We start from the raw sequence: 19962 nt of genomic DNA on the forward strand, positions 1-19962 counted from the left end.
TCTGGGAGACGGAGGTTGCGGTGAGCAGAGATTGAGCCACTGCACTCCAGCATAGGTAACGAGAGTGAAACTCCGTCTCAAAATAAAATAAAACAAAATAAAATCTAAGCACTGTAATCCTGAGCTCTAATAGTTACCCGAAGGTTTAGGTGATATAAAGAACTAGGTATAGCAGATATCTAACAAAGACAGAACTGGTTTTAGAATCTAATTGCAAAATGACTACTAGAAACATCACTGATGACTCTTTATCTCATTACCCAGTTTTATTGTCTTCACAGCATCTAAAGCTATCTGAATTTTTGTACATACATATGCATGCATATATATATGTATTTTCTGGCTCCCCTCACTAGAATATAAGCATCCTGAGAGCAGGCTTTTCATTTCTACTTTTCATTCATTGCAATACCTTTGATTCTTAGAGCATTGCCTAGCACACAGTAGGAGGAGTATTTCACCAACATTTGTTAATGAATAAATAAGAAAACTACAGAAAAATGAGAAAACATGTTGAAATGTCACATTGGGACTTGTGAGAGTCTAGAACCATTGTGACCTTTACTCCAGAAAAACATCACTTGTGAGTTGCATGAAGTAATAGAAGCCAGCTACCAAGGAAAAGATGAGTTGGTAAGAAGTAAACATTTCGTTGAACAGAAAATAACTTATTCAGGCATAACACATATAAAAGCAGATAGCTGTCAGAAAAATAAATATAGTTTTCCTAAGTCAAAGTTTAGAAAACATTTGCAATTCATATTATGAACTCTTCATTTAAGCTAGAATTATTTTTTACATACTTATTATATTATTGCTAAGCAAATTCACGCTGAAACCTCAGATATTAAAAAATTCAGCAGCACATATCTTAAGTTACCTATAAAGGATGATAAAAACTCACCTGAAGTTTTAATCAATATATATTAATACTAACTCTGATTTTAATAAACAGATTTCTATTATTTCAGGTTATTTTGTAGCAAACATTAGCAATGAGTGTTAAATCTAAGCTCTACTGGCAAAAGTTGGTCTAAAATAATGAAAACTCAATATAATTAACTATTTTATCTTTGCCTTTCCTCTTCATTTTCAAAAACCAACCGTCTATTTAAGCAAATGAAAATAACCGAAGCCATTAGGACAAAGAAACATAAGCAGCAAGATTTGTTTTACATGTTTTTAAAATATTTCTTAACTAATATCCATTCATATATTCAACAAATACTCAGCATCTATTATAATATTCCAAGCACTTTCCTAGTGATTAGAAAAAAGAAATTATCAGAAGGATTCATATTTAAAGAGATAAAAACCAAAAAGATCTCTTGAACTTCCAGTAAATGTGAAATAGAACAAAATTGTTCAAAAAGACTTTTCAACTCACATTTTGTTCCTCTGGTTCTAATTTGGGGATTTTGTGTGACTTGCGCTCTTCAGATCTCGATGAGTCATGCTTGTTGCTTTTTTTCCTCTTTTCTTTTCTGCTTTCATGCTTTGACTTCGTGTGCTCACTTGCCTGTACTTCATTTAAAAGGTCTCCACAAAGGGAAGACTCAAACAATTCCCTGCCATTCTGGATAGTTTTGGTTATTTTTAGTTTAATTTCAGGTGAGCCAGTCTTCTTTGGAATCACAGTTTGTGGTACCGAAGGAGGAGGTGGTGGCTGTGGAGGGGAAGGTTTTTCCAGAATTTCATGTGGTCTTGTGTTTGGAATTTCTGAATGGTAATAGTCAGTGGGGCTAAAGTTTCTAGCTGCACCAAAGCCATTGGCTGACCCATTAGGATACTGACTATATGACTGGTATTTGGTTTGAGTTTCATACACGCTGATTGATGATGGATACCCATTTGTGAGTGGAGGAAGATCTTCTGTTGTAGCTGGGTACTGAAAGCCTTGCTGCAAGGTAGCTTCATATGGTGTTTGGCCACCATCTTCAGCAATGTCACTGTTGTTATCAAAGGCATCCTCCTGACGGATGTTGGCGGAGTCAATGAGTTGAGGTGGTTGCTGAATTGTGTTTCCCATGATCCCTTGCATGAAAGAGAAAGAGAAATCCATTGTTCTGCTCCAGCATCCTTAACTTTCCCTTTCTCTCATCGGGCCTAAAATTATAAAAGAGGGGATTAGAAGGTGTTAATATTATCATTGACTAGAGGCTAATCAACTGAAAAAGGATTAAATTAAAATGTTTTGAACTCAATTTTCATATCCAGATATGCATAGACATTAAACATTTCTAAAACAGATATACCTTTTATCTTCAATGCTTATCTGTTTGAAACTCCTGATTACTTTCATAACAACTGTGGCAACAAGATTTTATCATCACTGCCAACACATGAAATAGTTTTGACATTCCTTTTTATCTCTCAAGTTAGAGATCATAAGTCTCAAGTTAAAACTAGTGTTTGCAAAATAAGCAGTGTCCTGACACATATCAATCTGCTTCCATAAGAACTTCCTTTAACATCATTCATATTTTGTTCAGTGGTTGTTTTAATTACAAAAATAATAAAATGTTATTGCAATTTTTTTTTTTTTTTTTTTTTTGAGACACAGTATCACTCTGTCACCCAGGCTTGAATGCAGTGGTGCAGTCATGGCTCACTACAGCCTCAACATCCCAGGCTCAGGTGATCCTCCCATCTCAGCCTCCCCAGTAGCTAAAACTCAGGCATGCATCACCACACCCAGCTAATTTTTGCATTTTTTGTAGACAGGGTTTCACTATGTTGCCCAAGTTGGTCTTGAACTCTGGGGTCAAGCAATCCGTCTGCCTGAGCCTCCCAAAGTGCTAGGATTATAGGCGTCAGCCACCATGCCTGGCCTGCAAATATTTTAAACACCAAAGTGAAAAGGTCTGTTCCTCTCCCCACTTCATTATTCCCACTCTTCTATACCAAGACAACCACTATAAACACTTTGATGGGTATTCTTTCACATCTTTCTCTACGTTTTTACATATAAAAATTTTAAAATAGGGCTTATTCTGTGACTTGCTTATTTAACTTAACAATATATCCTAGATATGCTTCTACATCAGCATGTATAGACAATTTTCATACTTATTCTTTAAATGGTTGCATAGCAAATAAACGTTGTATTTACCATAATGTATTTAACCATTTGTGTACTGATAGTTTCTTGCAATTGTTTGATATAATAAATATGTCTGCAGAAAACCTTGTTTATTTTTATTTATTTTTCTTTTCTTTTCTTTATTCTTTTTTTCAAATAGAGACAGGATCTTGCTGTGTTGCCCAGGCAGGTCTCAAACTCCTGGACTCAAGTAATCCTCCTGCTTCAGCCTCCCAAAGTACTGAGATTATAGGCATGAGTCACCATGCCTGGCCTGAAACATTCTTGAAACTCGATTTTTGTGCACATATATATTTCTACAGGACAGATTTGAAATTTTGATAGATACTGTAAAATTGTTCTATAGGTTATACTATGTCAATGAACTCTCATACCAATAGTGTGTGATTCTCTACACTGTTGCCAGTATCTACTTATTTTTAACAACTGTTATATATAGCAGAAGCATCTGGGGTACTTTTACAAAATGTATGTGTCAGAGTCTATCTCCTAAAGATTCTAATTGAATAAATCTGGGGTGGGGTCCTGGGCATAAGTTTTTTAAGACTATATCCCCAGTAATTTTGATGCATATTCTTGGTTGGATCATTGCATTATAACTTTTCAATTATTGCATCTCCTCTAGTAGGTGTCTGAAGATGCCTACATTATGTAATAATGTTACAATATACATAAGCATCTGTTAGAAAATGCTACAAGACCACCCTGCCTTGTCATAAGGTATGACAAGTGCACATCACAGGATAGAAGATTAATGGACAATCCATATATTATTTTGATAATCCCATAAGCATTTCTTCTAGAAAGTTCTTTTGAGACGGAGTCTTGCTTTGTTGTCCAGGCTGGAGTGCAGTGGCACAATCTCAGCCCACTGCAAGCTCCGCCTCGCAGGTTCATGCCATTCTCCTGCCTCAGCCTCCCGAGTAGCTAGGACTAGAGGCGCCCACCACCATGTCTGGCTATTTTTTTTGTTGTTGTTGTTGTTTTTTTTTTTGGTAGGGACGGGGTTTCACCATGTTAGCCAGGATGGTCTCGATCTCCTGACCTCATGATCCGCCCGCCTCGGCCTCCCAAAGTGCTGGGATTACAGGCGTGAGCCACCACACCCGGCCTCTTCTAGAAAGTTCTAAAGCAGGAAGAACAAACCAGTTTTCACAACTATATCAACTCTGATGAACTGATTGTAGCTGCCTGGAATACTGTGAAGAAGGATCCTGAGGCTGGGCGCCATGGCTCACATCTGTAATCCCAGCACTTTGGGAGGCCAAGGTGGGTGGATCACGAGGTCAGGAGTTTGAGACCAGCCTGGCCAATATGGTGAAACCCCGTCTCTACTAAAAATACAAAAATTAGCTGGACATGCTGGCAGGTGCCTGTAATCCCAGCTACTCGGGAGGCTGAGGCAGGAGAATCGTTTAAACCCAGGAGGCAGAGGTTGCCGTGAGCAAAGATCGCACCATTGCAATCCAGCCTGGCCAACAGGGTGAGACTCTGTCTCAAAAAAAAGAGGATCCGGAGGCTACATTCCAGTTCGACTCTGTTAATAACAGAATCATTAACAACACCTATTATTAATAGATTAATAACAGACTGATTAACAGTGTCTACCATCTTGGTTCCAGTAGGTTTGCTGTAATAATAAAACAAATAACCCCAAAAAGCAAATGGAAGAGGGAAACAAAGCTGACAATACACTTTTCAAGGTGTATCCAATTATACAGCTACTGTTTGTTCTGCTAGTAACAAACGGAAATCATTTTGGAAGTCCTAAAATTACAAACAAATGAATAAGACCGCACACAAGAAATTGAACTGTGTGTACTGCTTTGCACTGGCTGGGGGTGGGAGGGATCCAGAGCACTCTCATTTTCTTAGTGTCACCTCAGGATCAGGCACTTTACACATCAGCTCATTTAATCATCACAACTCTGCAAGATAGGGATTGTGATTTCTGGTTCACAGGTAAAAGAAAGTGAGCTTCAGAGGGGTTAGGTGGCCTGCTTAAACCACAAGGGGGGAGAACTCGAATTTGGATCCAGGCATGTCTGACTCTGAAGTCCATGTTGTTTTTGTTTGTTTGTTTGTTTTGAGACAGGGCCTCACTCTGTTGCCCAGGCTGGAGTGCAGAAACATGCAATCACAGCTCACTGCAGCCTTGACTTCCTGGGTTCAGATGATTCTCTCACCTCAGGCTCCCAAGTAGCTGGGACTACAGGCACGTGCCACACCTGGCTTATTTTTTGTATTTTTTTGTAGAGATGGAGTTTCACTATGTTGCCCAGGCTGATCTCGAGCTCCTGATGTCCATGATTTTTACTACTGTATCAGTTCTGTTTCCCTCAGCTATCAGTTCTGGGAAAAGAATTCTTTTGTTCAGGTACTTTATTCCTTGGTCACTATCAAAATCACAAATATTCTAATAACCACCATTAACACTTGCATAGTACTCTGTAAGTGCCAGGCACCATTCTAAGTGCTTGACATAAGTAATACATTTAATCCTTCCAGCAACCTTCATGTAGATATTATCTCCTATTATACATAGGGATATAGAGGCACAGAGAAGTTAAATGACTTGCTCAAGTGCACATGGCTAGTAATTAATTGACAGAGCTAAGATTCAACCCAAGCAGTCTGGTTTCAGGGTCTGTGCTCCTGATTAGCATACCATATTTACTGACAATGTTTGAGAACTGAAACATTACCTTAATTTAACTTTTGGCAAAAATGTATAGCTCACAGCAACAGACATAAGAAGGAAATGTTCAAAAATTCTGTTAACAAGCATGGAGCAACTACACAGGCAGAATTCAAAAGTTCTCATTTATACTTCCAACTTGAAGGCAAGTCAAATAATGACATCTAACAAGATGCAACCTGTGTTTTTGGTTCTTATAACTGTCATATACAAGCTCAGCTTCCAGATTCGTCTCCCAAATTGCAGTCTTCAGGGTTTTTCAGGCATATGTATTCAGAGACTGAGATTTCTGATGCATTTGATTGAGTTTCAAACACAAGAAGTTTTATATTTTCCCCTTTTCCTGTCTTCTCTAGCCCTAACTTCAAATATCTCATTTTAGTCTGAACTAAGAAAATAACATTACCTTCTTATAATTACACAGGAGTCCACGGAGTGAACTCATATGCATTCATATCACAGAGTGTTTTCATATACATTTGTATTTGATCCTCAAAACAACTCTGTCAGACTGGCAGGGCAAGGTGTGCATTAACTCCATTTTTTAGCTATCTACATAGAACACTTGAAATACTGACTTTCCACAAAGCTAATTAGTAATAAAGCTTGAAAAATAATCACTCTCCTGATTTCTAATCCTGTGCTCTTTTTCACAATATCCCATCGCCAGAGAATAACCAACTACTTAAGGACAACTACACTAAATCCTTAAAAGTCATTAGTTCAAAACTAAATGCACTGTCCTTTTCCTAGCACAATGTCCCTTTCAGACTACCCCAGTCTGTCATTGCTTCCATCACTTTTCTAGCTTCCCAGACTAGAAATCTCAGGCTCATGGGTGATTGATTCTTCCCTCTTTGTTAAGCCATAAAACTAGTCATTTAGCAAATCTTGCATTTTCTTCCTTTGAAGTATTCTTCCCAGTGCTTCGACTGAATCTGAAGTGAAGAAATAATCAGACAAATCCAAAATGGGTGATATTCTCCCAGACAACTGGCCTGGGCTCTTCAAAAAAGCTAATGTCTAAAACAAACAAAAGGTGGAAAGACTATTCTAGATTTAAAAGAGATAAGATTTATCAACCCAATACAATGCATGAACTTTGATTATATCCTGGATTTAAATACACACAAACACCAGATTAAACAGATATTGTGGAGACAACTAGAGAATTTTAAAATATGAACTGGCTTTAAACAATGGAGCTATTAATTTCAAGGGCCTGATAATGCTATTCTGTTTATATACGAGAATGTTCTCATTCTTAGGAGAGCTATGCTGAAATACGCGGTAAAGAGATAAATGTCATGGTATCTACAACTTTGAAATGGTTCAGAATTTTTAAAAAGGTATATATACCTAGAGTAAAGCAAAGGAGACAAAATTTTAACAACTGGTGAATCTAGGTGTTCAATGTAAATTCTTTTAACTTTTCTAAAGGTTTGAAAATTTTAAAACTGAAAAGCTTGGGGAAAAAAACCCCAAATGATTTGGCTAGTGTTTGGAAGAAGTACTAAAAATAAAAAGCTACAGGTACCTAAGGTGTATGAGCCTCCATTAAATTCTGGTGCCATGTTCTGAGCAAACAAGCTAAAGCAGCCACATTGTTATATTTTCTAGAAACCCTAAGCATGAAGAAAGCCATACTTCTTCATATTATGCCTCCAAATAATACAACAATGCAATCAAGAAAGCAGTTTCGGTGGTTTATAAAAACATATTTTGGGACTACATCTACATTTCTTTACATAGTGATTTTTATGGGCAGTGGGGTCTGGCGGCCAGCCTTCACACAGCAGACACACCAACTGACACAATGGTTAAGACCTTACTAAATTAGGAGGCTCTACTGAGCACCATGCTTGAGAGCACAGGTTCAGAATCCACCTAAGTTCAAAAGCATACTTCAAGTCTTGCTGGCTGTGTGACTTTAGGCAACTTATTCAGTACCTCTAATCCTCAGTTTCCTTAGCCAGAAATGTTGGATACCTGTAATTGTGTACCTTGTACAGGGCTGCTGTAAGAATTAAGAGTTAATCTACGAACAGCACTTAAGACAGAGCCTGGCATACAGTTAGAGCCTGGCCACTTGTTGGCTATTATTATCATTCATTGCAATGCTGGGCACACAAAACTGGTAAAAAGTTAAAAAAAAAAAAAAATCACTGACCTACAGGTACTTTCAATCTCTTTAGCAAGATAATGTAAGATTTTGAGAGTAAGACACATAAAATAGTAGCAAACAGTGTGAAACAGAAGGTGACTAAGAATTGAATTGTGTTACTACTACAATTGTGACAGACATCTGAGAAGAACAATGCTGGGCAAGGAGGCTTTTAGGCCACAAGAAACAAGTAGGATGTGGAAGTAAGGTGTTCTTCACGCACTGCTTTTCAAACTACTTGGTACAGGCCAGCAAAAATTCTTATACCTTTGTCCTTAATAAATCCCTGATAAAGATGGTGTGTTCAGTTCATTTTTAAAGCAATAATATTAATGGCTAACATTTGAGAGCTTAGTGTCAATACTATTCTACACGTTTTACATTTGTTATATTATTTTACTTCACAGAACACCCCTTTGAGGAAATACTATTACTATCCCATTTTACAAATGAAAAATCAAGGCCAATATGATCACATAACTTGCCCATAGTCTGAGATCAAGTAAATGGAGGGTTCAAACACACACTGTGTTCCACAGCATTGGCTCTTAACAAGAAAGCTTACTTCCTACAATCCCTAAACATGTAAAGTAAACAACAGAACCTCACTTCACACTTCTGCACTCCCACTCCCCAGAGTTAACTAACAATTTGGTGGGAGACTAAATAATTGTACTAATCTATCCATTCTAATATGTACTTTCAAGTCAATGAAATCACCACATAAAACCATTTCTGATAAATTCATCATCTGAACAATGTTTCTACACTAATTTTTTTAAAAAGATAAATCAATGAATACTTATAATTTTGCTGAAACTATACAGTTTTAAATAAGCAAAAAAAGTTGAAAATTATCAATTAAAGCTTTAGTGCTCTTATTATTTACCAACTTATTCATGGTGGTGGGGGGTAGTGGGGTGATAACAGAAAAATTTATAAAATCCTTAAGCCAAATCACAGATACAGAGTTTAAAAAAACAAAAGCAGGAAAAGAAATCAAGCCAGGCATAGTGGCTCATGCCTGCAATCCCAGCTCCTTAGGAGGCTGAAGTAGAGGGACTGTTTGAAGCCAGGCATTTAAGACCACCCTGGGTGACACAGTAAAACTCTTTCTCTAAAATAAAAAAAGAGAGCAAGAGAGAGAAAGAAAGAAATCATGTCACGTGTTTCAGATGAACAACCTGAGCCTATAAATATCAATTAAGTATTCATAATGTGCTAAATTTATAGTTTAAATCACTATAACAAATTCATAAACAATTATTTCTGTGGAATGTATTGCTGGAGTCTATAGAATTACATGTTGTGCTGTATATATTCATTTTTTTCTATGTTTAAAATGCCAGTCTCAGGCCGGGCGCGGTGGCTCAAGCCTGTAATCCCAGCACTTTGGGAGGCCGAGACGGGTGGATCACGAGGTCAGGAGATCGAGACCATCCTGGCTAACACGGTGAAACCCCGTCTCTACTAAAAAATACAAAAAACTAGCAGGGCCATGTGGCGGACGCCTGTAGTCCCAGCTACTCGGGAGGCTGAGGCAGGAGAATGGCGTAAACCCAGGAGGCGGAGCTTGCAGTGAGCTGAGATCCGGCCACTACACTCCAGCCTGGGCGACAGAGCGAGACTCCGTCTCAAAAAAATAAATAAATAAAATAAAATAAAATGCCAGTCTCTTCTCAATAAAAGAAAGTTTATATTTAATTATACTTAAAAATTCCTTAGGCTGGGAGCAGTGGCTTACGCTTGTAATTCTAGCACTTTGGGAGAGTGAGGTGGGTAGATCACCCGAGGTCAGGAGTTTGAGACCAGCCTGGCTAACATGGCGAAACCCTGTTTCTATTAAAAATACAAAAAGTAGTCAGGCGTGGTGGTGTGCGCCTGTAATCCCAGGTACTTGGGAAGCTGAGGCAGGAAAACTGCTTGAATCCGAGCGGCGGAGGTTGCAGTGAGCTGAGATTGTGCCACTGCGCTCCAGCCTGGATGATAGAGTGAGACATCATCTCAAAAAAAAAAAAGAAAGAAAAAAAATTCCTCACATTGATATCATTATTTAAGCCCTTTGGAATTTGAAGTGGTTTTAAGATGTCATATAAATTGCCTATTTCTGTTTTCAGACCCAGCTACTCTACAAATATATTCCTAGGTTAATCTGTAAATCTAACCACATCACTCTCCTGATTAAAATCCTTCAATGGTTTCCTATTGCCCAGAAAAAAGCCATGCACCTAGACTGACAGACCATGTAAGACCCTCCAAACAAAGTCGCTAACCTACCTCTTCAACCCCAAGTCATTTTTGTACTCTAGTAATATAAAATCACTGGAAATTTCTGTGCACACCATAATTTCACTCCTCTGTACCTTTACTAATGTTATATCCTATCCATAATACACCCTTTTCCTTTTTTATTTTTTTTTGCTTGACTCTTAACCATTTTTTGAGCTCAGAATGTCATTTCCAAGAAGTAGTCACTTAAGCTCTAAGTTAGTCTGAGTAACTTTCCTCTGTGTTCTAAGATATTCTATGCATGCCTCTTAGAATTATTCATAAAACAATCTGTTTATGTGAGTTTTCTAAAGAGCAGGAAGTAATGTTATTCCCATATATGCTCTTGAAACCTAACTCAAAGGCTCAGAGGAGGGGCTCCAATGAATCTTTCAAACTAAACTGCATAAACTTAAAGAAGTTATTTTATATAAATGAAATGCTTCACAGAGCTGCTGTGGGTCTTTGCATGCAGGTAGTAAAAGAATATAAAAGCAGTTAAAATCTCCTCAGGTAATATCCTTGGTAAAATGAGACTAACAACTTAGCTCACTTAGATGCCACTGAGATTCTCTTTAGTTCTCGACTGAACTTTCATGAAGGTTTAAAGTTCCAAGAGACTGGAATGAAGTCAAATAAACTTCCAGAGGGAGTGTTAACCCAATCAAAGACCAAGATATATTTAAAAAAAGAAACCCATATGAATATATCTATTTAAAACCTTATTAATGTAGATCTGAAATTCAGAATGTAGAAGCTCTCAAAATACAATCGTCATAGTTGTAGTTAATTGAATCAGTATGGAAATCAATCTATTTACCAAAGCTGTTCTAGTAAACATAATCAATCATATACTATAAAACAAAGTATACTTGATAGATGTACATTAGAATTTTTACAGCTAGAAAAAAATAGTGGAATACACTATGATTTTCACAACACAGAGGAAGAGGGTGGTCTTCCTTTACCCCAGGATAAACAAGGGATCCAGATGTTTCTTTATGTGAACTGTTGCAAGGAATATTTCTCAAGGTTTATGATAAATCCACACTCAGTGTGTTTCCATAGTAACAGGAATGGAGTGCATGCAGACAGTCTACAGTAACGAACCAAATATGCTGGTTCTTGAAAACCTGGCATGTTTGGCAATTTATGCAGCAAAAATATTATTTAAAAAAAATTTTAAGATACATAATGTTAAAAAACTAGAGTGTTATTTTGTTTTAAAATCAAAAGATTGAAATGCAGTACATAAAGACAAGCTTAAGCATAGATTCTGTGAGGTATAAAGAGAAAGCTATCAAATATATTCATATACTAATTTCTAACTGAATGATCACTTAATGTTTCAGTGATCCTGTATTTGGATCTTGTCTTTGAAATCAATTTAATATGTACATACACACAAAGCCCCCATAAAAACATCTTCTGAATGTGACTCATATTTGATCACAGAATATAAAGATCTCTGAGTAACAGGGACAGCATCAAGGGAGATTCTTGTTTTACATTTTTTTCCCCAAATTGACACCAAGAAGAAAATGGGGGGAAAGGAACAGTTAATTTTTTTTTTAACATGCTCCATTATTTTCAGTACATGGGTTTGGTAGGGTGAAACCAGAAACTCTATGAAGAAAAAATGCATAACTATAGGAAGATGCTAAAATCCTCTAACGTCAGTTTTTTAAAAAGACTCCATTCTTTCTGATTCTGTGTTCTACTAATATTTTAATTAAGTATAGGATCAGAGTGACCCTTTGACTACAACTTATAAATTCTGGTATTGCCCATTTGGGCTTTCATAATTTAAAAATTTTTAGTAATATAGTAACAAATGTGTATTGTTTTAAAATAATGGAGGTATGTTTTAATGCTATTTATTGTGAAACTGCAGCCCCTCATCCCTTTTTGAAGTAATACATACACATTTTTAAAGGACCCAAACACATACCTTTAAAAATCAGCAAAACCAAACTGCTATGAAGTATGAACAGAAGCAAAAGTCAATTTCTACTGTCTGGACCGGACACAAATTACATTAAAAATCAATATTCTTCCTTTTCAAGCCATGAGTCCTTTCTAATCACATTTTAACTTCACCCTCACCCTACACGTACACAAGAAAAAGCAGAGATGGGGGTGTGGACTTCTGGAGGAAACAAAAAGTAAAACCCAACCACCTGGTTCTAAGAACTTGACCACGCCCCTATGGTACAAAAAAGGAAATGAACAAAAATGTTTATCTTTTATTCACTAAAAGCAGCTACGATCGATAGAATCTAATCTAGCCCTCACTACAGACAAAAGCAATAACCAAATTTGGTACAGTGACTATACAACTCAACATTAACTTTCAAACAAAATGGATCCTGCTTGAAAATGTTTTGTCAAGGAAATAAAAATGAAATTACGAATGCAAGTGATTGTTCCATTTGTCTTTAGATTATTTTATCCTTTGAGGGTAAAATAGATCTCACTATTTCACCCACAAACAAAATACAGTGCTTTTAGTGGCATCCAAGTGTTATACAGTTGGCAGTTACAGTTATCCAAAAAGTTTGAACCACAATAGTAAAATGCAAATTATTTCTGACTAAAATGTGGGCATTTCCTCTCAAACGATTTTTTTTTTTTTTTTTTTTTTTTTGGAGGCAGGGTCTCTGTTACTGAGGCTGGAATGCAGTGGCACAATCACAGCTCATGGCAGCCTCAATTTCCTGGGCTCAGGTGATTCGCCCACCTCAGCCTCCCAAGGAGCTGGGACTATAGGCATGCGCCACCATGCCGGGCTAATTTTTAAAATTTGTTGTAGAGACAGGGTTTTACCATGTTGCCCAGGCTGGTCTTGAACTCCTGAACTCAAGTAATCCTCCCACTTTGGCTGGGATTACAGCCATGAGCCACTGTGCCACTCCAAACAATTTCTTAAATTCCCATGGTAATGCATATACTTGGACTTCTCAGATTCAAAGGCCATTATATATTAATTCTATAAGCACTTAACACATTTTTAGTTCTCCTACAGCTTTTTTAACGAAAACTTGAGGATGTCAAAATTATGAAGTTTGAAAAGACTGCTGGTCAAACTCTGAATCATTTAAAGAAGTTTACTACCATTCTGGTTGAGGCTGACTCTTTCAAAGCTTAAGGCTATGATTTAGGGGAAAACATTTTCCTGTACTACTTTTCAGCAGTTATACTAATAAAACATCAATTCTCCAAATGACACAAAGGGCTTACAGCATTTTAGTATGTAAAACAAATGTTCTATATTAGTAAACCTTATCTGTATATCTTAAAGGTACTTTCCGTGGTAGCCTTAGAAAGAACTCTAAGCTGCTGACTAATTTCTTGGTTAAACTGGAAAATCTGCTTGCTTAAAAAATAAACAATTTGGGAAAAATACATTCCCTTTATATTTTCACGTAATTTTACTCACTTTCCTCCAATACATGAAGCAAATCATGTCATTTTTGTATAATTACTAACAACATGCATCCAAAACAAAGTAGTCTAGCTCCATCTATATATAATAAACTCAAGATGTATCAACCAAAGTTACCCTTCCAGAACAGGATTTGCTATATGACATTTAGTCATTAAACAACTAAGCAAAAGCATAAGAAGGACCACTCTTTTCAATAAATGGAGAAATAATTCTTTTTTTTTTGAGACAGAGTCTCTCTCTGTCACCCAGGCTGCAGTGCAGCAGTGCGATCTTAGCTCACTGCAACCTCCGCCTCCCAAGTTTAAGTAATTCTCCTGCCTCAGCCTCCTGAGTAGCTGGAATTACAGGCACGCACCACCAAGCCCGGCTAATTTTTGTATTATTAGTAGTGATGGGGTTTCACCATGTTGGCCAGGCTGGTTTCAAACTCCTGACTTCAAGTGATCCACCCGCCTCAGACTCCCAAAGTGCTAGGATTACAGGTGTGAGCCACCACGCCCAGACTAATTTTGGTATTTTTAACACAGACAGGGTTTCACCGTGTTGGCCAGACTGGTCTCCAACTCCTGGCCTCAAGCAATCTGCCTGCCTTGACCTCCCAAAGTGCTGGGCTTGTAGGCACTGCTCCCAGCCAGAAATAAATTACATTTGACACTTGAACAATAAAAACAAAACAAATAAATATTGGTGATTTTTTCTTCTTCCTCCTCACTGAGATACAGTATTTTTGTCTTTCTTTTTTGGGGTCTCACTATATTGCCCAGGCTGGAGTGCAGTGGCTGTTCATATATGGGATCATAGTGCCCTGAGGCCTTGAACTCCTGGGCTCAAGTGATCCTCATGCCTCAGCCTTCTGAGCAGCTGGGACTAAAGGTGCACACTAATGCACCTGAATTGTCCTATTTTCTTAAATACACAGTAATATTCCTATATAATACCCTGCTAATCTATCAAATTTACTCAATTTAAATAAGAATTAAGCCACATGCCATATAATTCCATTTACATGAAATGTCCAGAAGAGGCAAATCCATATAGACAGAAAGATGATTGGTGATTGCTAGGATTCGGGAGGAGGGAAGGAATGGAGGGTGACTGCTAATGCATACAGGGTCTCTTTTTGGGGTGATGGAATGTTCTGGAATTAGACAGTGGTGATGACTGCACAACCTTGTGAACATACTAAAGATCACTGAATTGTATACTTTAAAAGGGTGAATTTTATGCAACATAAATTACATCTCAACAAAAAAGTGCTCTAAAAAAATCAACAAGGCATTTATGTATGTTTCTCAACAATAAAGTCTCCAATACCTAAAGAATTACTGATTTGTACACATGTTAAATGTGCTTAAAATAAAAACCTTTATTCTTATCATTAAGCTACAGTAATTAAAAGGTGAGGTACTAGAAAAAGATGGACAATGAAACAGAATAAGATCCTAGGCACAGAACCATTCTATGGGAACGTGACATACAACAGAAGCAGCACTGCAGAGTAGCCAGAAAAGGATAGAAGATTCAAAGAATGGTCCTGGGACAACTGCTTATCCATAGAGAAAAAAATTTAGATACTCACCACGTAATGTATCAACCCCAGGTGGATTAAAGAGCTCGTATACACAGTAAAACTTTAAAACTTTTAAGAAAAAACAAAAATATGAACAGGACATCTTTCTGAACTCAGGCTGGGAAATGATTTCTTAAATATATAACAAGTATACAACATAAAGGAAATGATTAATGAAATCAACGATGTTAATTTTAAAAGCTGTATCACAAAAGACAACACAAGTGGAAAGATAAATCCCCAGACTGGGAGAAGATAGCCACAATGCATAAATTCAAGCTCAGTTCTACCTTCCAACTTTCTTCTGGATCTGCCCGATTCTTGCTGTGTTCATTGGCTGTGTCTTACCATTTCTCATCTGCATTAGAACAACATCTTCTTAGCTATTCTTCTTACTTCCAACCCTGTCTACCTCCAATCCACCCTCTACGACATTGACAATGCTTAAAAACAAAACCCCAAACCATTTAAATTTAGTAACATTCCATGGCTCCTCATGCCTCAGCATAAAATCCAAAGGCCCTTCATAATGTGGCCCCTGCTTCTTTGTCCGGCCACCTCTCCTGCTGCTTTGGCCTACCCATCTTGCCCTCCACCATCCTAGCTTTTCCTCTCTTATCTCCCACTCAACCTTAAAGATTCTATTCAGAGGTGTGAAAATACTCCAAGAAGCTTTTCCAGAACACCCTCTGAAGCCAGAATGCATATTCCCTTCTGCTGGCATGGCATCCTACTATACTCGATCAGAGCACTAAACACATTCTACAGGCCATCCTGACATACAGGAAGGGTGTGTGCATAAGTGAATGTGACCTCAAAACATTTGTGTAAGAAAGAATAGTAAAATACTTTATTACAGAAATTCTAGACACCAGCTGCTGTTTAATTGTCCTCTGAATGCTGAGACAAGGTTGTGCTGAGGTTCAAGTGAATACTTCCTTCCCTTCCACTCTGCTGCTGCAGCAATGGGAAGGTGACCAAAAGTTACAGCCAGTTGTCCCCACCCCAACCTACACAGGCTTCTCTAATAAAACAAATATTTACTGAGCACCTATTGACCAGACACTGAGCTAAGCACTAAAGTTATAAGGATGAAAATTCAGACAAGGTCCCTGCAGCCATACAGCTTACATCACCATGTGGAAGAGACGGAGACAGAAAGGCAATAAAAGGAAAGTGCTGGAGATGAGGCTTGGAAATCGCCCTTCATGAGATGCATTTATTCATTTCACACTGAGTGCCTGCATGATGTCAAGTCCTGGGTATCAGAGAACAAATCCTTGTTTTCTGATCCCTACTGACAGAAAGGGACAAGTGTCCTGGATGACAAAGGAAAATATCCAGGGTTGAGAAGCTGGGGGTGTGACGACGGGGCGAGAGGATGCAGGGGACCTCTGGCATTTTTGGCCTAGGAAACAAGTTCTAACCTGCAGTAGAAGAGACAGGGGCTCCCTTCCAAAGACCTACTATAAACCAGTACCTAAAGACTTCCATTGAGAACCTTCTTGGCTTCTTAGTATCACAGGTTTCAAATGATCTAGATTTTTAGAAGGGCTTTTCTTGATGTGTTGCAAAACCAAATTATAAGTATTTAATGAAAGCACACTATAAAATTCCAGGAAATAAAAACAACTTAGATGCCAGAGAATACGGACAGACTGAAAGTTTGAGAACATGAAACTAGTTCATCCTTGAACTCCCAGAGCCAACTATAGTGCCTGGCACATTATCAATAAACAAATCAATCCAAAACAGAATAGAGTATTACAGTAAGGCGAGGGGAGGCAGGGGGGGCACAAGATTGGATTAACAATTTAAATAGCTTAATATGTGCTAATACCATTAAGTAACTAGTATTATTGAAATATCACAGGCTGTTTTTTAATGGCATGGATTTTGAACTGAGTGTACAGATTTGTTTTTCCCTTCCTAAGAAAGGCCTCATAAACATAACGTCACTCAGAGGAAAACACAAAAAAATTTTGCCCCAATTATTTTTAAACTTTTAAAAAAGTTTAGTATATAATTTTTTTTTAATTTTAGCAAGTAATCTTTTCATTAGAAAATTTAAATTAGATGCTATTTTATTAAGTGCTCAAAATACAGTGTAAATACATCATCCAAGAGTCACAACTTGACGAGAATTTTTTTCAATAAACTTTAAACATTTACATAACCACATTAAATATGATGTGCTGTACCATGAATCTAATAATTCTACAAGCAGATATAAACAATTGACAACATATTGTGATTCATATTTTCCTAAACAGTGGGGATATTATGATATGAAGCTTTGTCTTTTGTATCAGTACACAAAACCTACATTCACTATGAACAGCATAAGAGAAACTGTCACAACATCATCACTGTAGAACATAACACATGATGAGAATCTGAAACTCTAATAAAATGACTTCCTTTTTTGTATCATTTATAGACTAATGCAAAACCTGTGCTCAATATAAAATCAATTTATTTTGGAATGTCATGAGATATTTAGGTGTCTTTGAGTAACTTCAGTGCTTAGAGAATTGTCAAATGTGTACTGATAACTGATGTTCAGATTAATCTTTAGTTTCCAAAGCAAAGTGTAGTAGTGCCTTCAGTCATGGAAAGAAAAACAAAATAAAACTACTTCCGTGCTAACAAAGGTACTGCGTACTTCTACATCTTGCTCACTGCTGTATCCCCGTCCCCTAGTATGTGAGGGAAGAAAGCTGCTAAATGAACATAGGAATGGCAGCAAACACAATGCTGCAATGGAGAGATTATCCTACACTATTCAGGTGGACCCAACATAATCACAAGGATCCTCATCATCCTTTTGGTGGGAAGGATCAGACTCAGAGATTTCAAGACTGCTGACTTTGAAAATGGAGGAAGAGGGCCGGGCATGGTGGCTCATGCTTGTAATCTCAGCACTTTGGGAGGCATAGGCGAGTGGCTCACTTGAGGTCAGGACTTTGAGAGCAGCCTGGCCAACATAGTGAGACTCTACCTCTACTAAAAATACAAAAATTAGCTGGGCATGGTGGCGTGTGCCTGTAGTCCCAGCTACTCTGGAGGCTGAGGCAGGAGAATCACTTGAACCCAGGAGGCAGAGGTTGCCATGAGCTGAGATCACACCTGCACTCTAGCCTGGGTAACAGAGTGAGACTCCGTCGCAAAAAAAAAAAAAAAAAAAAAGGAAGGAAGCAGCTAGATAAATCAAGGTAACAGTTACTCTCCTACAGCCTCCAGAAGGAACGCAGCTTTGCCGACATCTTGATTTTAGTCCCATGTCAGACATCACAAAATTTAGAAGAATAAATCTGTGTCATTTAAAGCCATTAAGTTTGTTGTAATTTGTTACAGCAGCAACAAGGGATTTTCTGAAAGCCTTTCCACTCACTTGGTTGTCTTCAGTTTCAGGAGCATCCCTATAAACAGAAGGAGGGGAATTCCTAGATTCATTAACCTCAGATTTGGGGTACCTAAAATAGAAATATCACTTAAAAAAGAAGTCTTAGGCTAGGCGCAGTGGCTCACGCCTAAATCCCAGCACTTTGGGAGGCCAAGGTGGGCGAATCACTTAAGGTCAGGAGTTCAAGACCAGCCTGGCCAACCTGGTGAAAGCTCATGTCTACTAAAAATACAAAAAAAAAAAAAAAATAGCTGGGCGTGGTGGTGCTCATCTGTAGTCCCAGCTACTCGGGAGGCTCAGGTGGGAGGATCGCTTTAACCTGGGAGGTGGAGGCTGCAGTGAGCCAAGATTGTGCTACTGCACTACAGCCTGGGTGACAGAGCAAGACTCTGTCTCAAACAACGACGACGACGACAAAAGAAGTAAATAGTTCTATCTATAGATACAGGCATGATGATGTGACCTACAATTTGTCCCTGGACAACCAGGAAAAGCCGTTCAGATTTTAATTGCTGGTAGGGTGTTACTGTCATCTCTCACATAAGCAGAAGAAACAGAAATGATTTCTCCCATTTCACTGGCACAGCTGCCGCAGTTTTCTATGCTCTGGAGTTTACTGTCATTCCAGGGGTAGACCTGATACAAATAACAAAATGGCAGTCAAGCCATTACTATGCATGACATAATAAGATGCTATGGGTCCTTTTACTACTAAAACACCTATTTAAGATTTTCCATTTCTGACAACCAAAATATCTGGGCTACATTGAATTTTGTGGCTGATTTTCATAAAAATATATAGGGAGAAAGAAAACTTGTAGTAATAAAGACAGCACTATAGTAAGAATCATTTTTTAAAGTCTTGTTAATTTAAACACGTAATAGTCACAATTTTAAGAAAAGTCTCTCATAGCCATCACGAAGAATTATATTAATCCAACATTTTTTTCTAAAGAATAACCACTAAGTGGAAATATATTTTGTAAAGATAAATAATGTGCAAGTTTCCTAAATAAACAGAGTTTCGGCCGGGTGCAGTGGCTCACGCCTGTAATCCCAGCACTTTGGGAGGCCGAGACTGGCGGATCACGAGGTCAGGAGATCGAGACCATCCTGGCTAACACGGTGAAACTCCGTCTCTACTAAAAATACAAAAAAATTAGCCTGTAGTCCCAGCTACTCGGGAGGCTGAGGCAGGAGAATGGTGTGAACTCGGAGGCGGAGCTTGCAGTGAGCCGAGATCGCCCCATCGCACTCCAGCCTGGGTGACAGAGCAAGACTTCGTCTCAGAAAAAAAAAATTAAT

General features: G+C 37.9%; 1 protein-coding gene across 8 annotated transcripts in view; it reads right to left on the reverse strand.

Annotated features, from left to right (window-relative positions):
• The window catches only part of NSD3 (nuclear receptor binding SET domain protein 3), a 111670-nt gene that overhangs the window by 74213 nt on the left and 17495 nt on the right, over nt 1-19962 (reverse strand). For 7 of the 8 annotated variants that reach the window (XM_077943439.1, XM_015145182.3, XM_015145181.3 and 4 more), the window contains exon 2: nt 1388-2106. In XM_077943439.1, the coding sequence (XP_077799565.1) occupies nt 1388-2062 (675 nt within the window). In that variant the 5' untranslated portion in view covers nt 2063-2106. Of the gene's footprint in view, nt 1-1387; nt 2107-12184; nt 12363-19962 lie in introns of those variants that run through there. The other variant, XM_077943438.1, reaches the window with a different exon arrangement.

This window comes from Macaca mulatta, chromosome 8 (genome assembly GCF_049350105.2).
Source record: "Macaca mulatta isolate MMU2019108-1 chromosome 8, T2T-MMU8v2.0, whole genome shotgun sequence".
NCBI lineage: Eukaryota > Metazoa > Chordata > Mammalia > Primates > Cercopithecidae > Macaca > Macaca mulatta.